The 20,154-nt window shown below is 35.4% G+C and overlaps 1 protein-coding gene across 1 annotated transcript; it reads right to left on the bottom strand.

The window, feature by feature from the left end:
* Positions 1-4,674: 4,674 nt before the first annotated feature.
* LOC148836349 (uncharacterized) lies at positions 4,675-10,108 on the bottom strand. Its single transcript, XM_088913617.1, has 6 exons — positions 10,066-10,108; positions 9,412-9,756; positions 7,385-7,735; positions 6,742-6,840; positions 5,828-5,865; positions 4,675-5,388 (listed from the first exon to the last, which is right to left on the bottom strand). Exons 1-6 carry the CDS (start codon positions 10,106-10,108, stop codon positions 5,257-5,259), a joined length of 1,008 nt encoding a protein of 335 aa, XP_088769743.1. The 3' UTR covers positions 4,675-5,256.
* Positions 10,109-20,154: the final 10,046 nt, after the last annotated feature.

Here is a 20,154-nt window from a genome sequence, read left to right as displayed (position 1 = left end):
CACTAACACGTCTTCCAGCAGCAACCTTAGTTGTGAGTTGCAGGGTGATATGGCTGCTGGCTAACAATGACAATGACATTGACAATTGTTATCAATAACAATTAACAATGACAAGACAAACACTACATTACACACAACAAAACATACAACAAACAAGTTATTATTTTACAGATTGTACAAGCAATGTCCACCCTAATCACCCAGAAAACTTCATACTGCTACTAAGTATTGAACTTATTAATGGCCACAGAGATCATAATAAGACATAAAATGCCTTCTTAATAAATGCCATACAACCTGCAGTTAAATCTTTCTCTCTGCAAACCTGGATACCACAAAATAAATGGGAGCCTGTCTCCCTATTCTAAAAATGTACCGAAAAGCAGGAAATATATTTCTAATTGAGGTATCTTTTACCCAGGAAACCCAAGTTCCCTAAAAACACAGAATAGCAAGCTCGCTCTGGCAAGGTTCAAATAGTTGGCTCCAATCAGGACTTGTCTGGATGATCATGAAATAGAGGCTTCAAATTCCAACTCCTCCTGACTCCTGCCTTGCAGTCTGACCTCATTTTTTCTCTTTTCTTCTCTCTTATACCCTTCTGCTTCTTCTTGTTCTCTCTTCTCTTCCTATCCTTTATCTATCTCCTCTTTGTCTAAATGTAATCTTATATTTCTGGACTACTAATTGACAATTATTAACCCAAAACAAGTAAACTTGTAAGCAAGTAGACCTTACATCTCATCAAATCCCTTCTGCTTTGAAGCTGAAAATGTGTAGGTGTTACTAACGTTATCAAAACTCAGAAAATACATCCTAGTCCCCTACAGCTGTAACAATATGCTTCAAATCCTGTCCAAAATTTTCTTGAATTTTTCTTTTTCAGGCAGCTGTCCCCAGACAGCTGTAATACTTCCCAGACATTAAATGTCCCATATTTTTTTATTAATATAAGTCTTGGAAGTTCATTTGTTAGTACAGATAAAAGATAATCTGTTAGCCAAACTTTATTACTAATAAAAAAAAGTCAGCTCTTGCATTTTAATATTTGTCAACAGCAGCAGTCAATGAACAGTGCCAGACAACACAACATTATAGGGGTACAATATTTGGTGGCACATTGGACCGTTAGTGTAAAATATGAAACCCGCATTAATTGAGTTAATAAAGAATAGTATTAAAATTAAAATGTTAATTAGTTAAACAGTTTTCACAAGATTACATTTATTAATTTTAGGGAAAAGGAGCATTCTGAAGCAACTTCTACTGCATTATCTTAAATTATAGGTAAGAGAGTAAGTGTAGACAGTTTTGGAGTGAGTTCATAGCAAGCTATTGTCTTGTTTTCTTTAAATAAAAACTGGGTGTCCCAGATGTTTGTAAATCAGTGGTGGAAACTTTATATGTGTTCAAGGTAAAAGAGTTTCAAAGTGGCCAAGCTGTTTCATCTGCATTTTGTTCAGATGTGTTCAGTCTAAGTTACAGATTATTTCCTGTTCAGTTTTGCATGTCCTGAGTGATCATCTAGATCTGTTGTCTGTATCTTTTTTAAGTGCATTTTTTAAGTGTGCTGTAGAAGTGCACTCTTCATCCTCCACTGGCTAGCAAACAGAGATGATTAGAAACACATTTCCATTCACATTTGCAGTTGAATACAACTGCAAACATTCAGAGTGCAAACAGAGCACATGGAAATTAAGCCACCACTACACAGAATGAAAAGGCACATTTATATTAGTTTCTCAGGTCTGACCTGATGAAAAGATCAGTGGTACAATACATATGAATCTCTACCACTAACTTGTAACCAAGACATGCTACATATTTGAAAAAGAACTCATTTTTTATTGAGTAGTAGAGCCCTCTCTATATTAATTTACTAATGACTATTAACATAAGAAAATAATACCAGTCATACATGAAATGAAGCCATTCAAACTAGATAGCCTGTTTGGTAGATAGTAGTTAATTAATCTATGGATCTCATTCATTTAATTATTTATTTAAAAGACACAATATCATTTTCAATAACATTCCTGGATAGCTTGTTCCATACTCCTATAAACATTTGGGTAATAAAGGTCCTCCTATTCTCTGGTTTAAATGTAGTTCTACTTGTGTTCTCTGATTTATGTTTTACTATTCATTCTGTAGATGTTTTCTGAGTGGACTTTGTCAATGCCTTTGTAGATTCTGAACACTTGTATTGGCTCCCCTAATAGTCTTCTCTGTCAGAATAGGACATTTTCTTAAGCCTGTAATGTATGTGGTTGTTATTTTCATCCATTCATTTTCTAACTAGTACAAGGGACTCCGAAGTCTGACCCAACAAGCAAGGCAGGAGACACACTGAATAGAATACCAGTCCATCACAGGACAGGCATACACACAAATACCCACACCAGGGCCAATTTTTCCCCGAAGCTAATTAACCTGGTTACAGATGTAACCATTCAAAATGCACGGAAAAACCCTGTACCTCAGGAATTGAGCTACAGGCTACCACAGTAAATGATTTGCTGAACAAAATGATAGACAGGTGGCACTTGTGGTGCATTATTGGTTAGTGAAACAATTGCTTCATTTAATCTCTGTACTGTGCATGTTTAAATCCACTTAATATGGAATTTTACAACTAAAGGGAAATTTTGGAAGCTGAGCATAAAAATAACAGGAGCATAACGTCTCTGAATGTCATAAATTATATTAATATGGTAATATAAATATATTATACAAACTGTATATGGCTGGTAATGGTAGTTTAAATAAAAAATAAATAAATATAAACTTTCTTCATAAACATTTTATGTATCAGTCTTTCACTCGATCACTTACTGTGGTTATTTTGGAACAGATTTGACGTGCTCATTCTGACAATATTGAGTTTATATACTTTATAAAAAGCTAAGATGTTTTAACCTTTTCTATGAATACTTGTGCTTATTATCACAGTAAAAAAGTATACTTTTTAGAATCCTCTAAATAGGGAATATAATATGGAATCACATATCTAAAGAAATTAATAGCAATATTAATTTAAGGATCTACATATAATATATTTATATAGCCCAAAGTATTACCATAGTCCACTTTCTTTGTGTTATGTCCCCGTGCGTTTTTTTAAAATTTTCGCTTCCTGTATTAAGGTACCCTCCCCCCCCCCCACTGGTCCATCATTACACCCTTGCTGCAGCTGTGATGTAATCATCAATCAACTCCCGGCCAATCAGAACCCAAGATCTACAGTTTAAATACCTGAAGAAGCTTCTATTCCATTAGCTTTCGACTTCGGTCAGCTTTCGGCCCAACTTCGGTTTGCTTCAGCTCATGTTCGCATTTGCTCGGTACTGTTCGTGTTTGTGCGTTGTTAGCTTCGACTTTGTTTGTTTGTTTTGATTACTTTATGGCCTGAAAAGGGACCTACCTAAACAGTCTACAACTTATATTCTGTAATTGGAAAAAGATTGTCCCTCAGCATTGAACTGCATTGAGCAGGAACATGTATCGTGTGGATCCCTTTAGATCTCCCTTCAGATTTAAAAGGTTATTTATAATATGTTTGGTGTTGCATCTTCCCAGTTTAGCTGATCTTTTGCTGCCTACGCATGCTTACACAGCTCCCTGGGTAAATCATACTGGACTGAGAAAGCTTTAGAGAACTTAACATTTTTATTATCAACAAATTGTAAATACGACGTTTACATTGGCGTTATTAATTTTTCACTTGAGTGTATGGAGGAGTGTCAGCTGTCAATGAGAGCAGACTCCCCCCCCCTTAGGCTGGGCATACAATTTTTTTAATTTTTAAAAAAGAAATAAAAAAATAGATATAATGATATAAACATTTACTGCAATACAATACTGCAACGTTTCGGCTGTGAATCCTTCTTCACTTGTGAGGGTGAAACGCTTGGAGTTTGTAATGTAGGGCGCTCTGGACGGGTTAAAACTTTAATGCAGGAAAAATGTATTTCCCAGAAGCTACAGTATACTGATTCTTATGGAATGTGTTTTCTTTCTTCTTTTTTTTCCAACATGGAATAAACAAATTACTTGATTCTTATGGAACCCTGTTTCCGCCAGGGAGTAAAAAAAAACACACATACTTTTTCATTGACAAAAAGTAATGCCACACTCTCGTTTAAAGCACTATGTCTCTTCCCGTTAAAAAGGAGGAGACACTTTACACTTTAACTCTTCAGTTCACAGAGAAATTTCACCAGAGCCTCTTCTCTTCTTGTGTCTAATTTTTAGTATAGCAGGATTCAAGCAGGATTTCAGCCCAAATGACCTCAATCAAGCCCAAATCATAGTTGAACCCATTCAGAGCCTGCATAAAAGAAAACTCGTGGGGCTAGCTGGATTTGAACAGCTGACCTCTCGCTTATAAGTCAGGCACTTAAACCATCACGCCACTAGCATGGTCACATGACAAATGGTGAAAGAGCCATACACGTATCAGAAGATACTGTATGTGTACAGTATATATTACTGTTTGTGTTACAGTACATGAATATAATTAGTTCAGGTGGGTAGCTGCGTCAGCATGCGTAGGCTCCAAAGGAACAAGTAATAGGCTTATTCCGTGCTGAAAAAAAGAAGAAAGAAAACGCAACGTTTCGGCTGTGGAGCCTTCTTCAGGTGTGAGAGAGACGAGGCAGTAGGCAAAGGTAATGTAGCAGGAGAACAAAGGCTGGGAGGGAGGAGGAGTGAGAGGCGGGAGCAGGGGACAGAAAGAGAGGCCAATCAAGAAGTGTGAAGTCAGAATAGGTGTAGAGAGGTGTGAAATGAAACTTCCAATGAATGAAGAAAATTTAGAAGAAGAGTAGTCTGTTGTTAAGAGAAGGGGGAAGGTGTGATCCTAGCTGCAGGATAATTTTGGTTTCGGTAGTCTTTATGATGTATTAGTTCAGAAAACCATCTTTGACAACACAGATGGAGAGATTAGAGTGGTCGTGGCCGTCAGAGGTGAAATAAGAAACAATGGGCTTGGAGAGATCTTTAATCTTCACAGCCCTGATGTGTTCTCTGAAGCGGTCTCCGAGTCTCCTTCCTGTTTCTCCAATGTAGATGGCTGGGCATTTACTGCAAGAGATTATCTCTTACTGTATCTCTTTTAGTAGCATGTTGAGATACAGAAAAACAGTTTGAATGAAAGCATGTGAAATCATTTTTCAGAAGATTTTTTTCATTAGAAGAACTCTTTAAAACTGTCAAAATGTTTGGAATGTTCATTCTTGGGTTTGATGCCTGACATCATTCTTCAGTCACTCTTTTGACTTGTGAGTATACAGCTAGACTGTCCATCTCTCTGCTTTTTCTTCTTGTCTTGGTTTTGGTTTGAGTGAAGCTCAGGGCAGCATAATTCAGCACATCTGTGTCCTCATTCTGAAGAAAGTAAAAGTGTTTTTAGTTTGTTTTAATACTTTACTGAACCAAAATCTTTATAATAGCAACTCTTTGACATGAACAAAAGAACAAACAAACTGAGTTATAAAAGCATATCTTGGAATATATTGAGAACCTGACAACTGAAGCTAATATTGAAAGTAAAAAAAAGTTTTAAAAAATCTTATTTTTCTGCTTATCCTATCTACTACTTACTTTACATTTTTAGATTTCTACCTTCATTTATCAGTACAATTAAAATACTTTGCAGTATACCAAATAAAGATCCATTTATGTTTCATCTGATTGAGTGAAGTATTTTTTGTTGACTATTAGCAAACAATAAACAAAGTAAAATGGTTTATAATTTGTTTAAAATGTGATCCTGTGCACCAAATCAAAACTTCAAAACTGCTGAATCTCCGAGTCTTTGCATTACCTGGACATGTGTGGATTTAGCAGTGCCTTTTATGTTTCCTGTGAAAGATGAAAAGAGAGATGAAGACAGAAATTTTAAGAATTTACTTCTAATTCTTTAGTGGTTGGTGTTGAGGTTTGAAATTATGTTTAATCTCAAGGTGAAAAGAGCACTACAATGTCACTATTGTAAGTGAGCTAACTTGAAACTACTTATTGTGCTTTGATGAAGCATTTAGCAGGATATTAGACACAAGATGAGGGGTAGTCCATGTGCATAATACATTTACTTCAGACCATTTGTTCAAGACAAACTAAATGTGTGCCCTGAATTGTGTCAAATTTCCTCTGTATTAAATTTCTCAAGAAGCACCTTCTTGATATGTCATGATAATGAAAGGGATAGACATGGGGCTGAAAAGAAAATTTTCAACATGTGAAGTTAATTGTGCCTTTTCATTAAAATCTGCAAAATGTAGTTTAATTGATGAGAGAACATGGACACAATCACATACAGTATGAAATGTTATGCTGTTTTAGATAACACCTTGTTTGAGTGATACTGGATGGGCTTAATTACAGTATTTTAACTGGTACTATTATTTTCATGATTTTGTTTTTCTAGCTTCACTCAATACACAAGAAATATAATTTATTTTAATTAGTTCCTTAAATGATTGTTAAACACTGTGACATAATTTTAATAGTGTTTTTTTTTTTCTTGTCCTTATAGTTCAGGTTTTCCTTTTAGGATATATGAACTAATCATATAAACCTTTCGTCTTCAAAAATATTCAATATTTATAAGGGTAGTCTCAGCAGTCAAATTCTTATTTAACATTATTTTTATCTTTGATATTGATAATATTTGGTAAGGAGGTAACAAATACAATAATTGTACTTGTATATTTGGAATGTTGCATGTAGCCAACTCACCTGTACAATGTGTGTTTCTGGTGCAGATGAGGACAGCAATGACAATCACAAACACCGCATTTGTGGTCCCCAAAACCAGAACAACAGGATCAAGCTCACCTTGATAAGATACATGACATTAAGAGTAGAGATAAAACATGAAAACAGGTATTGCCTAATTGATATTAAATTTAAAACAACTGTAAAAAACATGAACAAGACCATCATGTGCATTTCTAAAAATATGTCCTATAAACAAGAATATGCAACCCATTCATCCACCCATCCATTTTTTATACTTTGCTTCTTCCATTTCAGGATTGTGGGGGACCCGGAGCTTATCCCTGCCTTGTCCCTGTTGCTTGCAGGGATAAGCTCCGGATAAACCCAGGATTGACAGGGATAGACACCTTGCCATCACAGACTGGACAGACATAAACATAAATGCACGCACACAAGCACCAGGGCCAATTTTCTTAGAAACCATTTAACCTACGTGTATGTTTTTTCAGACTGTGGGAGGAAACCGAAGCACCCAGAAAAAACAACAGAAACAGGGGGAAAATATCCAAACTCAATGTACTCCATTGCTGGCACTAGTGGCTATAATCGATACTTCATTGATATAATTTTAAGGAAGTACAAAGACAATAAGGATCATTACCTGTAATCTCCAGCAGTGTACCGTTCCCAAACAGGATCTCTCCACATATGGCCACAGCACAGTAGTAAGTCCCAGCATCAGAGAAGCTGAGGTTCTTCTTAGGGAGGTTATAGACACAACTCTGTGTAGGAGATCCAGCATCAAAACTCCCATTACACTTATTACTCCAGTTTCTATGTGTGTAAATTATGCCTGGAAGGGATTCTCCTGAGTCACGTCTAAACCAATAAATATTGTGCTCTCCTGCACAGGTCTCTGTGTGTGTTATACACTGCAGAGTCACATCATCTCCTGGATGGACTGGGACAGACACAGGCTGCTGTACAACACTCCTGCTCATTGACTCTAATCCTAAAAGAAGAGGACAAGTTTGTGTCAGAATGTTTGTCAGTTTTAAAACTAAGCAAGTTGTATGCATGGCTATTTAAAGTGTTTTTCTTATCTATTCTGTAGTTAGTTCACATGTAGGATATAAGTATTTACTTTAAGCATTTAATCTTTATAGATTTCTCAGTTTTTCCAAACAACAGAACAACAGAAATGTTATCAATGAGGTAGCCCATTTTACACATTATATTTATTTATTTTTGCTGTCCCAGTGATAAATAACAGTGTGGTCCTAACCCCATTGTGCAATAGTGATTTGAACCAATCATTTGATTAGCCAAAGGTATTTTGTTACTTTTAAGAAAAGCTGTGTTTATGAACACAAAGGAAATCTAAACAATGATAATCCTTAACATTATGTACATTATGAGCTCAAAGTGTTGTATTAGTTAACATACAATACATATACAGTATGATCCCTCATAGTTAAGAATAGTTAAGAAGGACTCTACTATTTGTAGTAAAACAGTCTATTGAGGACTCTTTTTGCTGGCTGTGTGGGTGCATAGTAATTGTACATGGTTTAACAACTAATACATGTATGAATGTTATTTGGGATGAAACACTATTGTCAGACATATATTTAGCATTTTTTTATTTTCCAAAATAAAACAAGTATGGAAGATACAAAGAGTGTAACTAACTTTAAAAACGTGAAAATAGGGCTAGTTATATAGGATTTTACAAAAGGAAAAGCATTTCACTATGGTGACACAGTAATTCAGTGGCAAAATATAATTTGGCTGTACCTCTGTCTGTCTAAAAGAAAACCTTAGTAGTAAAATATAGTTTAGTTGTACCTCTGTTTAAACGAAGAATGAAATCCTTTAAAATAATTGTTTTTGCACTTGTTGGAGTCAGAGTTGTATTTATTAATTTTTTTATTTATTTTACAATGCCAATTTTTATTGTGCTATTACTTTACATAGCAACATGAAAATCATGCTTCACCTCATACTGATATTTTTATCTAACAAAAATATGTTATAGGGACAATGACAACAGATATCTGATTTTATCATGTTTTAATTAAAAATATAATGTTTCACCACCAGCACAGCCAATCAAGCAGTATCTAATAGCCGGATTTGTCACTGTATTAATTAAGAAAAAGACATTGAGACAGTACTATATCATGAATTTGAACTACTAAAAATATAAAATAATATGCAACTATAAAATACAAATAATGTATTATGCAAATTATATGTAGTGTGTTTTTCCTATCTAAATTAGAAGGTGATTTGTGTCAAGTCATAAAATTATGAGTACAACACTGTTTTGCTAATTGCGAAAAATTACATTTTGCTTTACTATATCACATGCAAGTTGCATTCAGAATACTTTAGCTTCCTGCACAATTAAGATGATATCACATTGATTTTACAACCTACCATGAGATATTATTACAAAGCCATTGATCAAAGACTTTAATATTTATAAATGGACATAACTCATATTTTCTCATGATCCTGAATAGTTAGATGGCATGTGAGCTGTATCATGACTTTTATGCTAGAGCTCGTGATTTTTCATATTCTATGTGTTGCAGTCATTTAAGTGTATTAAAAAACCAAAACATTTAAAGAATGAAAACATTGCTCAAAAATGTCAATGCGGAGCATTACGATGAAGTTTACCTTTGATTGTCAGGAATGTTCCATTTGCAAACTGAATATAATTTATCAAGATTATTCCACAATAATACATTCCAGCATCTGAAGAACTGGTAACTGTTAACTTGATGTGAAATGATTTGTTATGTTTTTGAACACTGTATTTTGAATTATTTTTAAATTCTCCATGGAAGTTTTCATCATTATAATATGATGTTACAATGACTCTAGGTGACTGTCCCACCGACTGTTTCAACCACACTCGAGTTACACTTTTAGCAGATACATAGCATTCCAGAGTAACAGAGTCTCCGAGCTGTGCGGACACTGAGAGACAGGGCTGAGAGATGATATATTCTGGGGCTACATCTGGAAAAACAAATATATTAATGGTTAGCTATCAGCCTTCCCAAGTTAGGTCAAGAGAAATATAGATCCAAGAACACAAACCTGCTCAGGATCGAACAAAACCTTTAAATAATGATAATTATCATGATTCAGGTACTGTATTTGGTAATTCAGGGTAATTTATTGTCCCATAATCTGAAGGGTAAAAAGCTGCACAATGTAAAATATATATGTGTTACCCTTTAAAAAAATTGGTTTATGATATTTGGCTGAAGTAAAAAAAAGCACTGATTATAGACAAATGAGAAAGAAGGTTTTTTTTTTACTTACACGATTTCCAAAGAAGCCCCAGTGCCACCCAAAGTTGGATCATCTTAGCAAATCCTCTGACCTGATAGCAGCTTTCCAGAGCCTCCAGCTCTCAGAATTTGAGATAATGAAGGAGCTCACTGTTACACTAAATACCTGGTAGAAGCAGCACTGGGGGAACACCCGACCTCTTCTGATTGGTGAAGACAAAGACCAAACATCTACTGATGTCCTCATATTAAAGTGTTTTCACAATATACTGTACAGAAGACTATAGGAAGTTATTGCTCAATCACACTGGAGATATTTGTAATATGTTTCAGAGCTTTACAGAAACTGTGAGTTTATTTATTTTTTATTTACATATAACTTTTTAATATTCATTGCATACTAGATCAGAATTTCACAAACCCTGGTCTTGATTAGCAATGGTGTCTTGTGGAACAATGGAGTTTTTGTTCCAGCCACCTTTGTAATCCTTAATTAAATTATTTTAGTTTTGCATCTGAAACATATATTTTATTTGTTTTAATGAGATTTGTAATGGGATAAGACCTATCCCTGCTTCTGAGCTTCAGTGCAGCTATCGTGTATTCCCTGCAATATAAAAAACTGAACTTCTGGAAAAGGGAGAAATGACATTGTTTTGACTATTACATTCTGACTATTTACAGAAAAAATAAACTATAGATGCAGCCATTCAAAACAAGCGGGGTATGCTGCAGTATAACACGGTGGGCGTGTCGCAGTACACCGCATCATACCGTATGCTAATTAGATTATGTTAATAGTATGTGGAATCACCTTGTAAAACCGCCAGGTGGAGCTAATAAAGGTTAACCTCTCCTGTACAGCATTTGAGCTGTCACCAGAAAACGTTGGTTTCGAATCCCGATCACTGCTGAGGGACAATCTTTATTCAATTAAGAATTTAAGTTGTATACTCTTCAGACTTTTAAATTTAAACAGTCTATTACAGCATGTTAATCATTAAACATTAAAAAGGCGGTATATTTTATAAAAGCAAGATTGTTCTGTTGGACAAAAGTACACAACCTACCACTTTTATCATAAATATTTTAATTATGCAGGAATATTTCATGCATCAAAGTCTTTACCGAAGATATTACTAATAGTATTAATAATGAATGACCTTGGACAAGCTGTAAGCTCACAGTATTACCCTGGTCCACATTCTTTGTAACCGTCTTTGTAAACGAAAAGAGTTTATTTTTTCATTGACAAAAAGTAACACCACAGCATTTAGTTGATCCGATCACGCATTCGTTTCCAATCATACAAAGTAATTCTTAAAAAATCTCCGATCCACCATGCCTTTCACATGCTCATAAACGATATTAATTTAGGAACATAAACATATTACTGTATGTAAACTGTACTATATATTGCTGGTCTTGGTAGTTTAAAGAAAAAATACACACTAGTATTCCATTTCTCCCTAAACATTTTAAGCATCAAAGTCTTACATGTTGTTATTTGGGAAACGTCTTTACGTGCTCCTTCTGACCATATTAGGATTATATACTTTGTGAAAAGTGATAGTCTTTTAACCTTTTCTGTGAATTCGCTTGTTATCTAATAAATGCATACTTTTAGAATTTGATTAACAGGCAATATAATATGGAATTGCGTATCTAAACAAATTAATAATGATATAATTATATTAATGTACTGTCTGGCGGAATAAACTGAAGAGGTTAGTTAATGCGACATGGAATTATTAAGAATTATCACCTCTTTTTACACTTGAGAACAAATGAGAACATTCCACTCAGTGGGCGGTGCACTGTTATCTCAATCACCTGCTAATTCATTTTACACCACTGGACGACAGGAGAATGTGACTGTACTGTATCTGTACAGAATGTGTGTTTCAATCAATACAGTAATTGATTAAAATCGCAATCGCGTGTTTAATTAAATGCCTTTTTTGATTCACAATCTGAAAATGAAAACCACGGTAAAGTCACCTTGAATTAAAAAAAAAACGATTTTGGCACGCCTGTAGCATTTTCACGAAACCTCCTAGAGTTGTGAGAACACTTGCTTTGTGTATAAAGTACATTGTGAATGTTTTCACAGCCTTCACTTTGTCTTTTTATGCCATTTTTTTGACCACGCACGAATATTCCTATGTCCGTATCTTCGCAAGGGAATCAGTGCGAATTTTAATACTAATTAAATGACCGTGGGCACTTTCCACCCCCTCTACATTCTCAGAGTAGAACAGACTTAGCTTCTAATGAAAGACGGCCCACCCCACGGACAGGAAAATTGCCCACAGGCACTTAAACTTAATATGGTCAGTAACAGTAAACAGTAACATGGTCAGAAGGAGCACGTACAAACGTTTCTGAAATAACCACATGTAAGACTCTGATGCTTAAAATGTTTAGGGAGAAAGTGGAATAATGGTGTGTATTTTTTCTTTAAACTACCAATACCAGCCATATACAGTCTGTAACGTAGGAATTTCTATATGTCTTTATTTAGTGGTTACATTAGTGACAAAGGCTAAACTTTTAGCTTCAGTAACGCGTACGCCGTATGGCATACATGTTTGTTTTGGGTTTTGCTTGTTCACATATCTCCCCTTTTTATAAAACGACATGGTTGAAAACTGTTCCAGAGCCACTGTTGTTTCATCAGTGAAAAGTACATCATGAAATGCCTCTCCCTGTTCAATCCACTGGAAAAAAGAAAAGGAGCATAAAGCATCTGATGGTCATAAATGATGTTCATTTAGGAACAGCATCAGAGATATGTTTTTAACTGCATTGCATCAGAGAGAATACCATAGTGTATTTTTTTTTTACTCCCTGGCGGAAACTGGCTTCCATAAGAATCAGTATGGCTCAGAGATTAAATAAAACTTCACTCGCACCAAACACATGTATATTTCTAAATATCACAACATGATCGAATTTAAGTCATTTTAATAACAATGAATAGTCACCTATGTGTTACAATATAAACATTTATATTGATTTAAATCACGTTTAAATCGCCTTTATTTAAAACCCATAAATAAAGCTGATACTGTTTAGACTTTTAATTATTTAAAACTGTATTACAGCAGCACAATGCACAATGCAACGTAAATCGCTATCTTTGTCTTCTGTGTAATAATGTTCACCTCTCTGTCCAGCAAATTAACAATAGTAATAATAATGAACTTTATTGTATACAGTATGGCGCCTTTAAAGGTGGCTCCTCAAAGCGGTTTAGAGGTTAAAAACAATAACAACAATACTGTTAGGCTGGGCAAATTATTTTTTTTTTAAGAAATACAAAATGAGATATATTGATGTGTTCCGGCTTAGACATTAATGAAGAGCATAACACGTGGGCGGCGTAGCGGTCTGCTCTGGCTTTCCCATCTACTGTATACACTGCAAATACAACCCCCCTCTCTGCAGGAGTGCTGGCTGTGACGAATTAAACCGGTTTCACAGGTATTTTCAAAGTAGAAGGGGGTGAGATTTCCAGCGAAAGACACCTCCCCCCTCCAAAACCAAGGAAGTACAGTACTTACTAGTTAAGAAAGCTAGGCTCCTCAATGAAATCGCTTTAACATGCTAATGCGTTGGTGTAACAGTCCGGGCGTGGCAAGCTTCTAATGTCAACTCGACTATGGCGAAAGGAACCCTTCTTTCATTGAAGACAATGAACATATTCTAGCCCTAAATGAATTAATAGCAAACATGGTTTACATAAAAGACGTTTTTCCAAGAAAGTTAAGCCTTTGTCACTAATGAAACCACTAAATAAAGACATAAATATAGAAATCTTAAGATTTTTAAAATACATGACTTTGCTAAAATTTATTTGAAAATAAAAACGATTACAAACGCCAGCGGAGAGAGAGAACAAGGGAGGGATGTTGGTTTTGCATAAGGGGCGGGGCTATGGAAAAGAGGTCTATTTGGAAATGTGGAGTTACATGTTCTGGCTGTTTGTGAATTATCGTTGAGTATGGAGTGTTGAGGTATTGATTTTGTGTAATGCTTTATGTTGAAAATTGAGGTGGATTTTATTTATAATAAAGAGGATAAACTGGGATGGGAGGAGGGTTTGGTTTTGCATAAGGGCAAGATTATGATAATTGGAGGAATTTGAGAGAGTTTAATGGTTTGATATATTTGATTTTGTATTGTGGTTGTTATCTATGTTTTTGGTTGGTATTATGTTTATATCGTTGTTTTTGTTGGTTGGTCGTTATTATGGTTATTAATAATACGATCTATAGTTGAAATCTGAGCTTAAATAAAAAGAAAAAGCATTTTCAGAGAGCAATTACGCTGTGTTTATGTAGAATAAGTGATTAGGTTTATGAGCAATCTAATTACTTATTCGTTTAAAACGCTATATAAAATAAAGTTTATTATTAATTTGCTGGACAGAGTGGTGAACATTATTATGCATAAGACAAAGATAACGATCCTGATCAGTTTAGAAATCTGTGTACGCTGTAAGGTTTTTACTTCTTAATTAAACTTTTAAAATACACATTTTGAATAGACAGAAATCCTCTTCCTGGTACAGTATGTATAGCAAAGCAGCACGTCTTTTTTCTCCAATCAGAGGGGTGTCAGATGGTGTCAGCCAATCACCATTCTGAAGCCCTACCATAATCTCTGGTATGGGGAGACCCCAGAATTCTGTCCAGTAGTTTATGTAGATAGATGATAGATACTTTTATTGATCCCGTGAGGGAAATAAAGTAAATCATTTTCATTTTAGGAAATTATTAAATGCTCGGTTAAAAGCAAAGGAGATTGTCTGTTATAGTGGACATAAAAACAAGAGTTCGCTGGCATTATATCCTAGAAGACACAGACCGGCGCCAGACCGGGAGAATGCCCGCAGTGTAAAAGAAAATGCCTGATGATCTAGGGATTAGACAGTTTCCAAGTGCTTGTACAATCGATGGAAATGTTCAAATAAATGTGCAAAAGAAATAAACAAAATAATCATTTATTTCTTTATCATATTGGCTAGCTAATGTCCTCTCTTTGCTAGTTAGTGGCTGTGTTTCTGTGTTGGGTAGCAACGGGTGACTGTTCTCAGGCGGAAGATGTAAACAGCTTAATTTGCGTGTTCAATAATTTTTTTTAATTAAAATTCATTCTATACAGCAATCGCATATTTGGGTACCGTTTCATAAAACTTTCATGCTTAAAATGTTTAGGGAGAAATGGAAGACTGGTGTGTATTTTTTCTTTAAACTACCAAGACCAGCCATACACAGTACAGTTCACATACAGTAATGTTTATGTTCCTAAATTAATATCGTTTATGACCTTCAGATGCATTATGCTCCTCTTCTTTTTATGCTCAGCTACTAAAATTTCCCTTTAGTGGTAAAATTCCATATAAATATTCAAAACTAAGCGGATTAAAACGTGCACAGTAAAGAGATTAAATGATTAAATCTTTTCACTACCAACCAATGCACCACGAGTGCCCCTGTCGGTCATTTTGGCCAGCCAATCACTTACCGCGGTGCCCTGCGGTGGCTTGTGGGTAGCTTACCATACCGCGGGTTTGTACTGTGCATTTTGAATGGCTGCATCTGTACTTAAGCAAGAAGATCAAGAGTTACCAATTACAACTAGAGATAAAGAACTCAGTTGAAATAAAACCAGCAGAAATCGGGTCCCTCTAGAACTGATGTTGGGAACCACTGAATTTGATGCTATCAGGTGAAAATCTACGATATCTTTAAAAGTGACCAAGGTTTGTTTTACTTAAAAGTGTAATTAATTATCAATTGTTTTCCTAGTTTGATGAGAAACTGTAAGGGAAGCTGGGCCCACCTCATTGTACTTGGAAGTTCTATGCTCTGTACAGGAACTTAAAGTCTCACACTTTAAAAACAAAATTATTCTTCAGTGAACCATGTTGTACTGTTTTACACCTACTGTAACAGCTTTGAGCTACAAATCTAAACATTCCATTTCAAGAATGCAAAGCATCCAATGCTTGGAAAACAGGTTTCATAAGGAAATGGGTCTTATAATTATGATGTTGTTCTAATTATTTTGCTTCAGGCAAGTTGACATTGCATATCAGTTTGCTTTAATCTCATCAATCCAAAAAATCCTCTTATCCTGAGCTCTTCACCTGGTTTCTTCCAGACATGAGGGAGATTACTGTCTTATTTGCATTCTGTCTCTTAAATTCCCCTCCATTTTCCTTTATTTATTTAAAATTAAGAGAACTATTTTTTTCATTTCAACTATTTTTATTCTGAAAGTTAACTTGTGTTTTTCTTAATCACATCATGAATGGGGTTGTTAAAATTATATTGCATCTACTTTTGCCTTTTGAGAAAATGGTGTAGAGTGAGATTTAATAATTTTTACAAAGATGCTACAGGTGGAACAATGTTGAAATTGTTGCCTTAGTAGTACACTGCAGCTGTGTAAAAAAGTATTGTAAAACAAAATTATTTTTTTATTAACGTTAGTGTTTGTGCTTACATGCACCGATCATATACTGTACTAGTGACAGACAATTGGTTGAACTCCAGTGTACATAATGTGATTTATGGTTCATAATTTAAATTTACTGGTTTTAAAAGCACTATACACTATATACAATTATTAATATGCATATATAGTAATGATAAAACTGGAAATTTTGTTTTATGTTGTAATTACTCTATATTATCTTTATTTTAAGTGGAAAAAGAAACCACATCTGTTATTACAATGGCAAATATAATTGTGAATCTACTATTTATCACCCAATATTGCAAGTCATACACATGTGTTTTACCAGTAATGCCTCTGGGTGGACAGCATTACTAAACAGTTACAGTTTTAATATTTTTATAATGAAAACTTTTCTTCCTACATACATTGCACATACATTTCATTTTTAATTTCATTTTTTTCCATTATACTGCAAAGAAACTGTAATATGTATAGATAGTTATGGTTCTTGGAAGTGGTTATCAAAGTGTCTTTAAGAATCTAGATTCAATTTTTTTCTCCTGGTTTGGGTAAACATTTGAAGTTCCCAGGAGGTTCAGAGCAAGAAAGGGCCTATTGTGTTTACTTAGTTGTGCTAGGTGTGATACATTGATTAAAGGAATCATCTGGTTTACCTTGGTTAAATAAGTTCTGTACAAATTGGGTGAAGGCTCCACAGCCGAAACGTTATGTTTCCTTTCCTCGCTTTTCAGCATGGAATAAACCTATTACTTGTTTTTTTTTTTGCAGCCTACGCATGCTGACGCAGCTACCCACCTGAAATACTATCTGATATTTGGGTATGTTTGCTCATTTCTTGCAAACAAGTAATTCTGCATCCCTGCATCTCCGAATAAATGGGGGATTTATTCTTCCTTGTGGATCCACAAAGGCTAGAACCGTGGTTCTCAAACTATGGTACATGTATCACAGAGCGCCCCCAGGTGGTACGCCATATGACCAATATGCCAATATGAAAATTGGGATGGGTTTTCATATTTTCTATTTTATTAAAATTAGTTTATGTGTCAAATATGCAGCCTACGTACTATGATACAGTGCACGCTAATACTTGAGTGGACACAAGAGCTATTATTTAATTGTATACTATTGTAAGTGACCAATTGTATTTAAAAAAAAAGTTATCTCCAGCAAATAGGAAAGTGGGAGAATGTGCATGATTTTGGAACAATGCCAATCTTGTAAGCAATGGAAAACATAGCAATGCGTACTACGAACATAAGTGACCAATTGTATTTAAAAAACAAGTTATCTTGAGCAGATAGGGAATGTGCATGGTTTTGGAACACTGGCTATCTTGTGAGCACAGGAAAGTGTGATAGATAACAGAAAAATATTTAAGAACTGTTCTAGGTTAATTTGAGTTAAATACACCAAGCGTCTCTATGTTTCGCTCCCATACACAATAAATAAAAACTTCTATTAACTTCTGAGACGGACTCCTGAAATGGAAATGGGGAAAAATGCAAGCTTGCGGATTGCTAAAGCACGTAAGCCCCACACTATTTGTGAAGAACTTTGTTTACCGTAGGCAAAAGAGTTGACACGTATTATGTGTGGAGAAAAAGTTGCTAAACAGCAAGACCTGCTGCCCCCTTCGGAAGACACAGTCACTCATAGAATTATGAAATGGCAGATGATGTCAAAAGTCCCTGATAGAGCACGTTAAGATAAGCAGATGCTTTTCAATGGATTTGATGAGTCTGTAGATGCCTTTGATTTGGCCAATTTGCTCATTTATGTTAGATACGAGTTTGAGGGTACGTTCCATGAGGACTTTCTGTTCTGTAAGCCGCTACCAACAAGAACTACAGGAGAGCACATATTTCAGCCTCTGAATGAATATATCGAAGAGAATGCCATCGACTGGATAAAATGCGTCGGAGTTTGTACAAACGGTACAAGAAAGATGACAAACCGACACAGTGGTTTAGTTTAACGAATTAGAGGATTCTCCAGATATGAAGTGGACGCACTGCAGCATCCACCACGAAGCCTGGGCCACCAAGAAAAGGATTTAAAATCTGTTAGACTCTGTTATGAATTGTATCAAGGTTCAACCAATTAATTCACATCTGCTTTGTTCGACTAAACAGGCTCACTCCTCTCACTGAAATGGTGCTTATTTATTGCTTATTTTAATTGTTGTTGTTCCTGTTGTCATTCTGTAAAACACTTTGAGAAGCCACCTTCAAATGTGCTATATCAAATAAAGTTTATTATTATAATATTTATTATATGTGTATGTGAGTGTGTTCACGCACTTGCTGATATTGATCATTGAGATTTTCTGTGGTTCCTATGAGAAGATGACTTGTAGGTGGTACTTGGATGCTTAGGTTTGATCAGAGGTGGTCACCACTGGACTAGAAGAACTGTGAACCTCTCTCTCAAGGAGGGAAAAAAGTTGCACAGACATGACCATAAAACCAAGAGATAAGATCATTTTATTAGCCATATACAATTTCTTGCATTAGGAATTTGTCTTTTTGCATACCCCAGCTTGCTCTCCATGAGACAGACAGGGAGGGAAGCTTGGGTCAGAGTGCAGGGTCAGCCATTGTACAGCACCCCTAGACCACTTGGGGTTAAGGGCCTTGCTCAGGGGTCCAACAGAGTAGGATTTCTCTGTCGGCCAAGATTTCAACAGGCAACCTTCCAGCTACAGGAGCAGGTCCTTAGCCTGGAAGAGAACCCTACTTAGAAACAAGACCATAAATTTGGTGTCATTACTTAGCAAAGAAATACAATATGAGCAGATTTAAAATATATTGTGATTTATATGCATTTAAAGTTTATAATTTTTAAACCTTATTTAAAACTTATATATATATTTTTTTAAATCCTTATAGTTAATATCATATAGTTAATATTAATATCATTTGTAATATAATTTTATTTTTATAATATGTGATCAGAAGTCCATTATGCACCTTTGTCAAACAGAAAAAAAATGTTTCAGCATTTCAAAAGAAATATTTACTTAAAATATGTTATACGCTAAACACCATCTGAATTCACAGGGAGCACTGTGACAATTTACAGATTCTGTATATAGCATTATCCAAGACAAAAAATCAAGCATAACATTTTCAACAAGTTTATGGTTACTTTAATGAATTATTTTAAAGATAATTTTAATACAATATATTTGCTTTAAAATGTAATAATACCATATAATCTATTAGAACAGCTATATGTTTTTATAATGTAGATAAAGGTAATCTGTCACGATTGTAGTCCCTCCCCCTTAAGGGCACTCTGGCTCGTTCACTTTTTAGTTGATTTTGTGCACCTGTTCCAGCCTCCCTACAAAAGCCAGACCCTCACTCTGTTCCAGAATCTGCATTGGAACACGGACGCCCGGAGGCTCGCCTACCACCGAGTTGCCCTATGTCCGGGGCTCGGGTGGCATTAGCCTCCTAGGTGTCCTGAACCAGCCGAGTCCAGGACCAGGAGTGCCTGGTTCCATTCCCCCCTTTTCCTCCCGCCCCTTCGCCAGGATCCCGCTCCGGTTTTTAACGTTGTCTAGTTCGTCTTGGATCGATCACTCGGCTCTGGACATTTGCCTGCACGACTTCCCTTCGGA

This window comes from Atractosteus spatula, chromosome 4 (genome assembly GCF_055471065.1).
Source record: "Atractosteus spatula isolate fAtrSpa1 chromosome 4, fAtrSpa1.hap1, whole genome shotgun sequence".
In the NCBI taxonomy this organism is placed as follows: Eukaryota; Metazoa; Chordata; class Actinopteri; order Semionotiformes; family Lepisosteidae; genus Atractosteus; species Atractosteus spatula.
The sequence above is the reverse complement of the archived record's forward strand: the minus strand, read 5'-3'. Positions and strand labels throughout refer to the sequence as shown.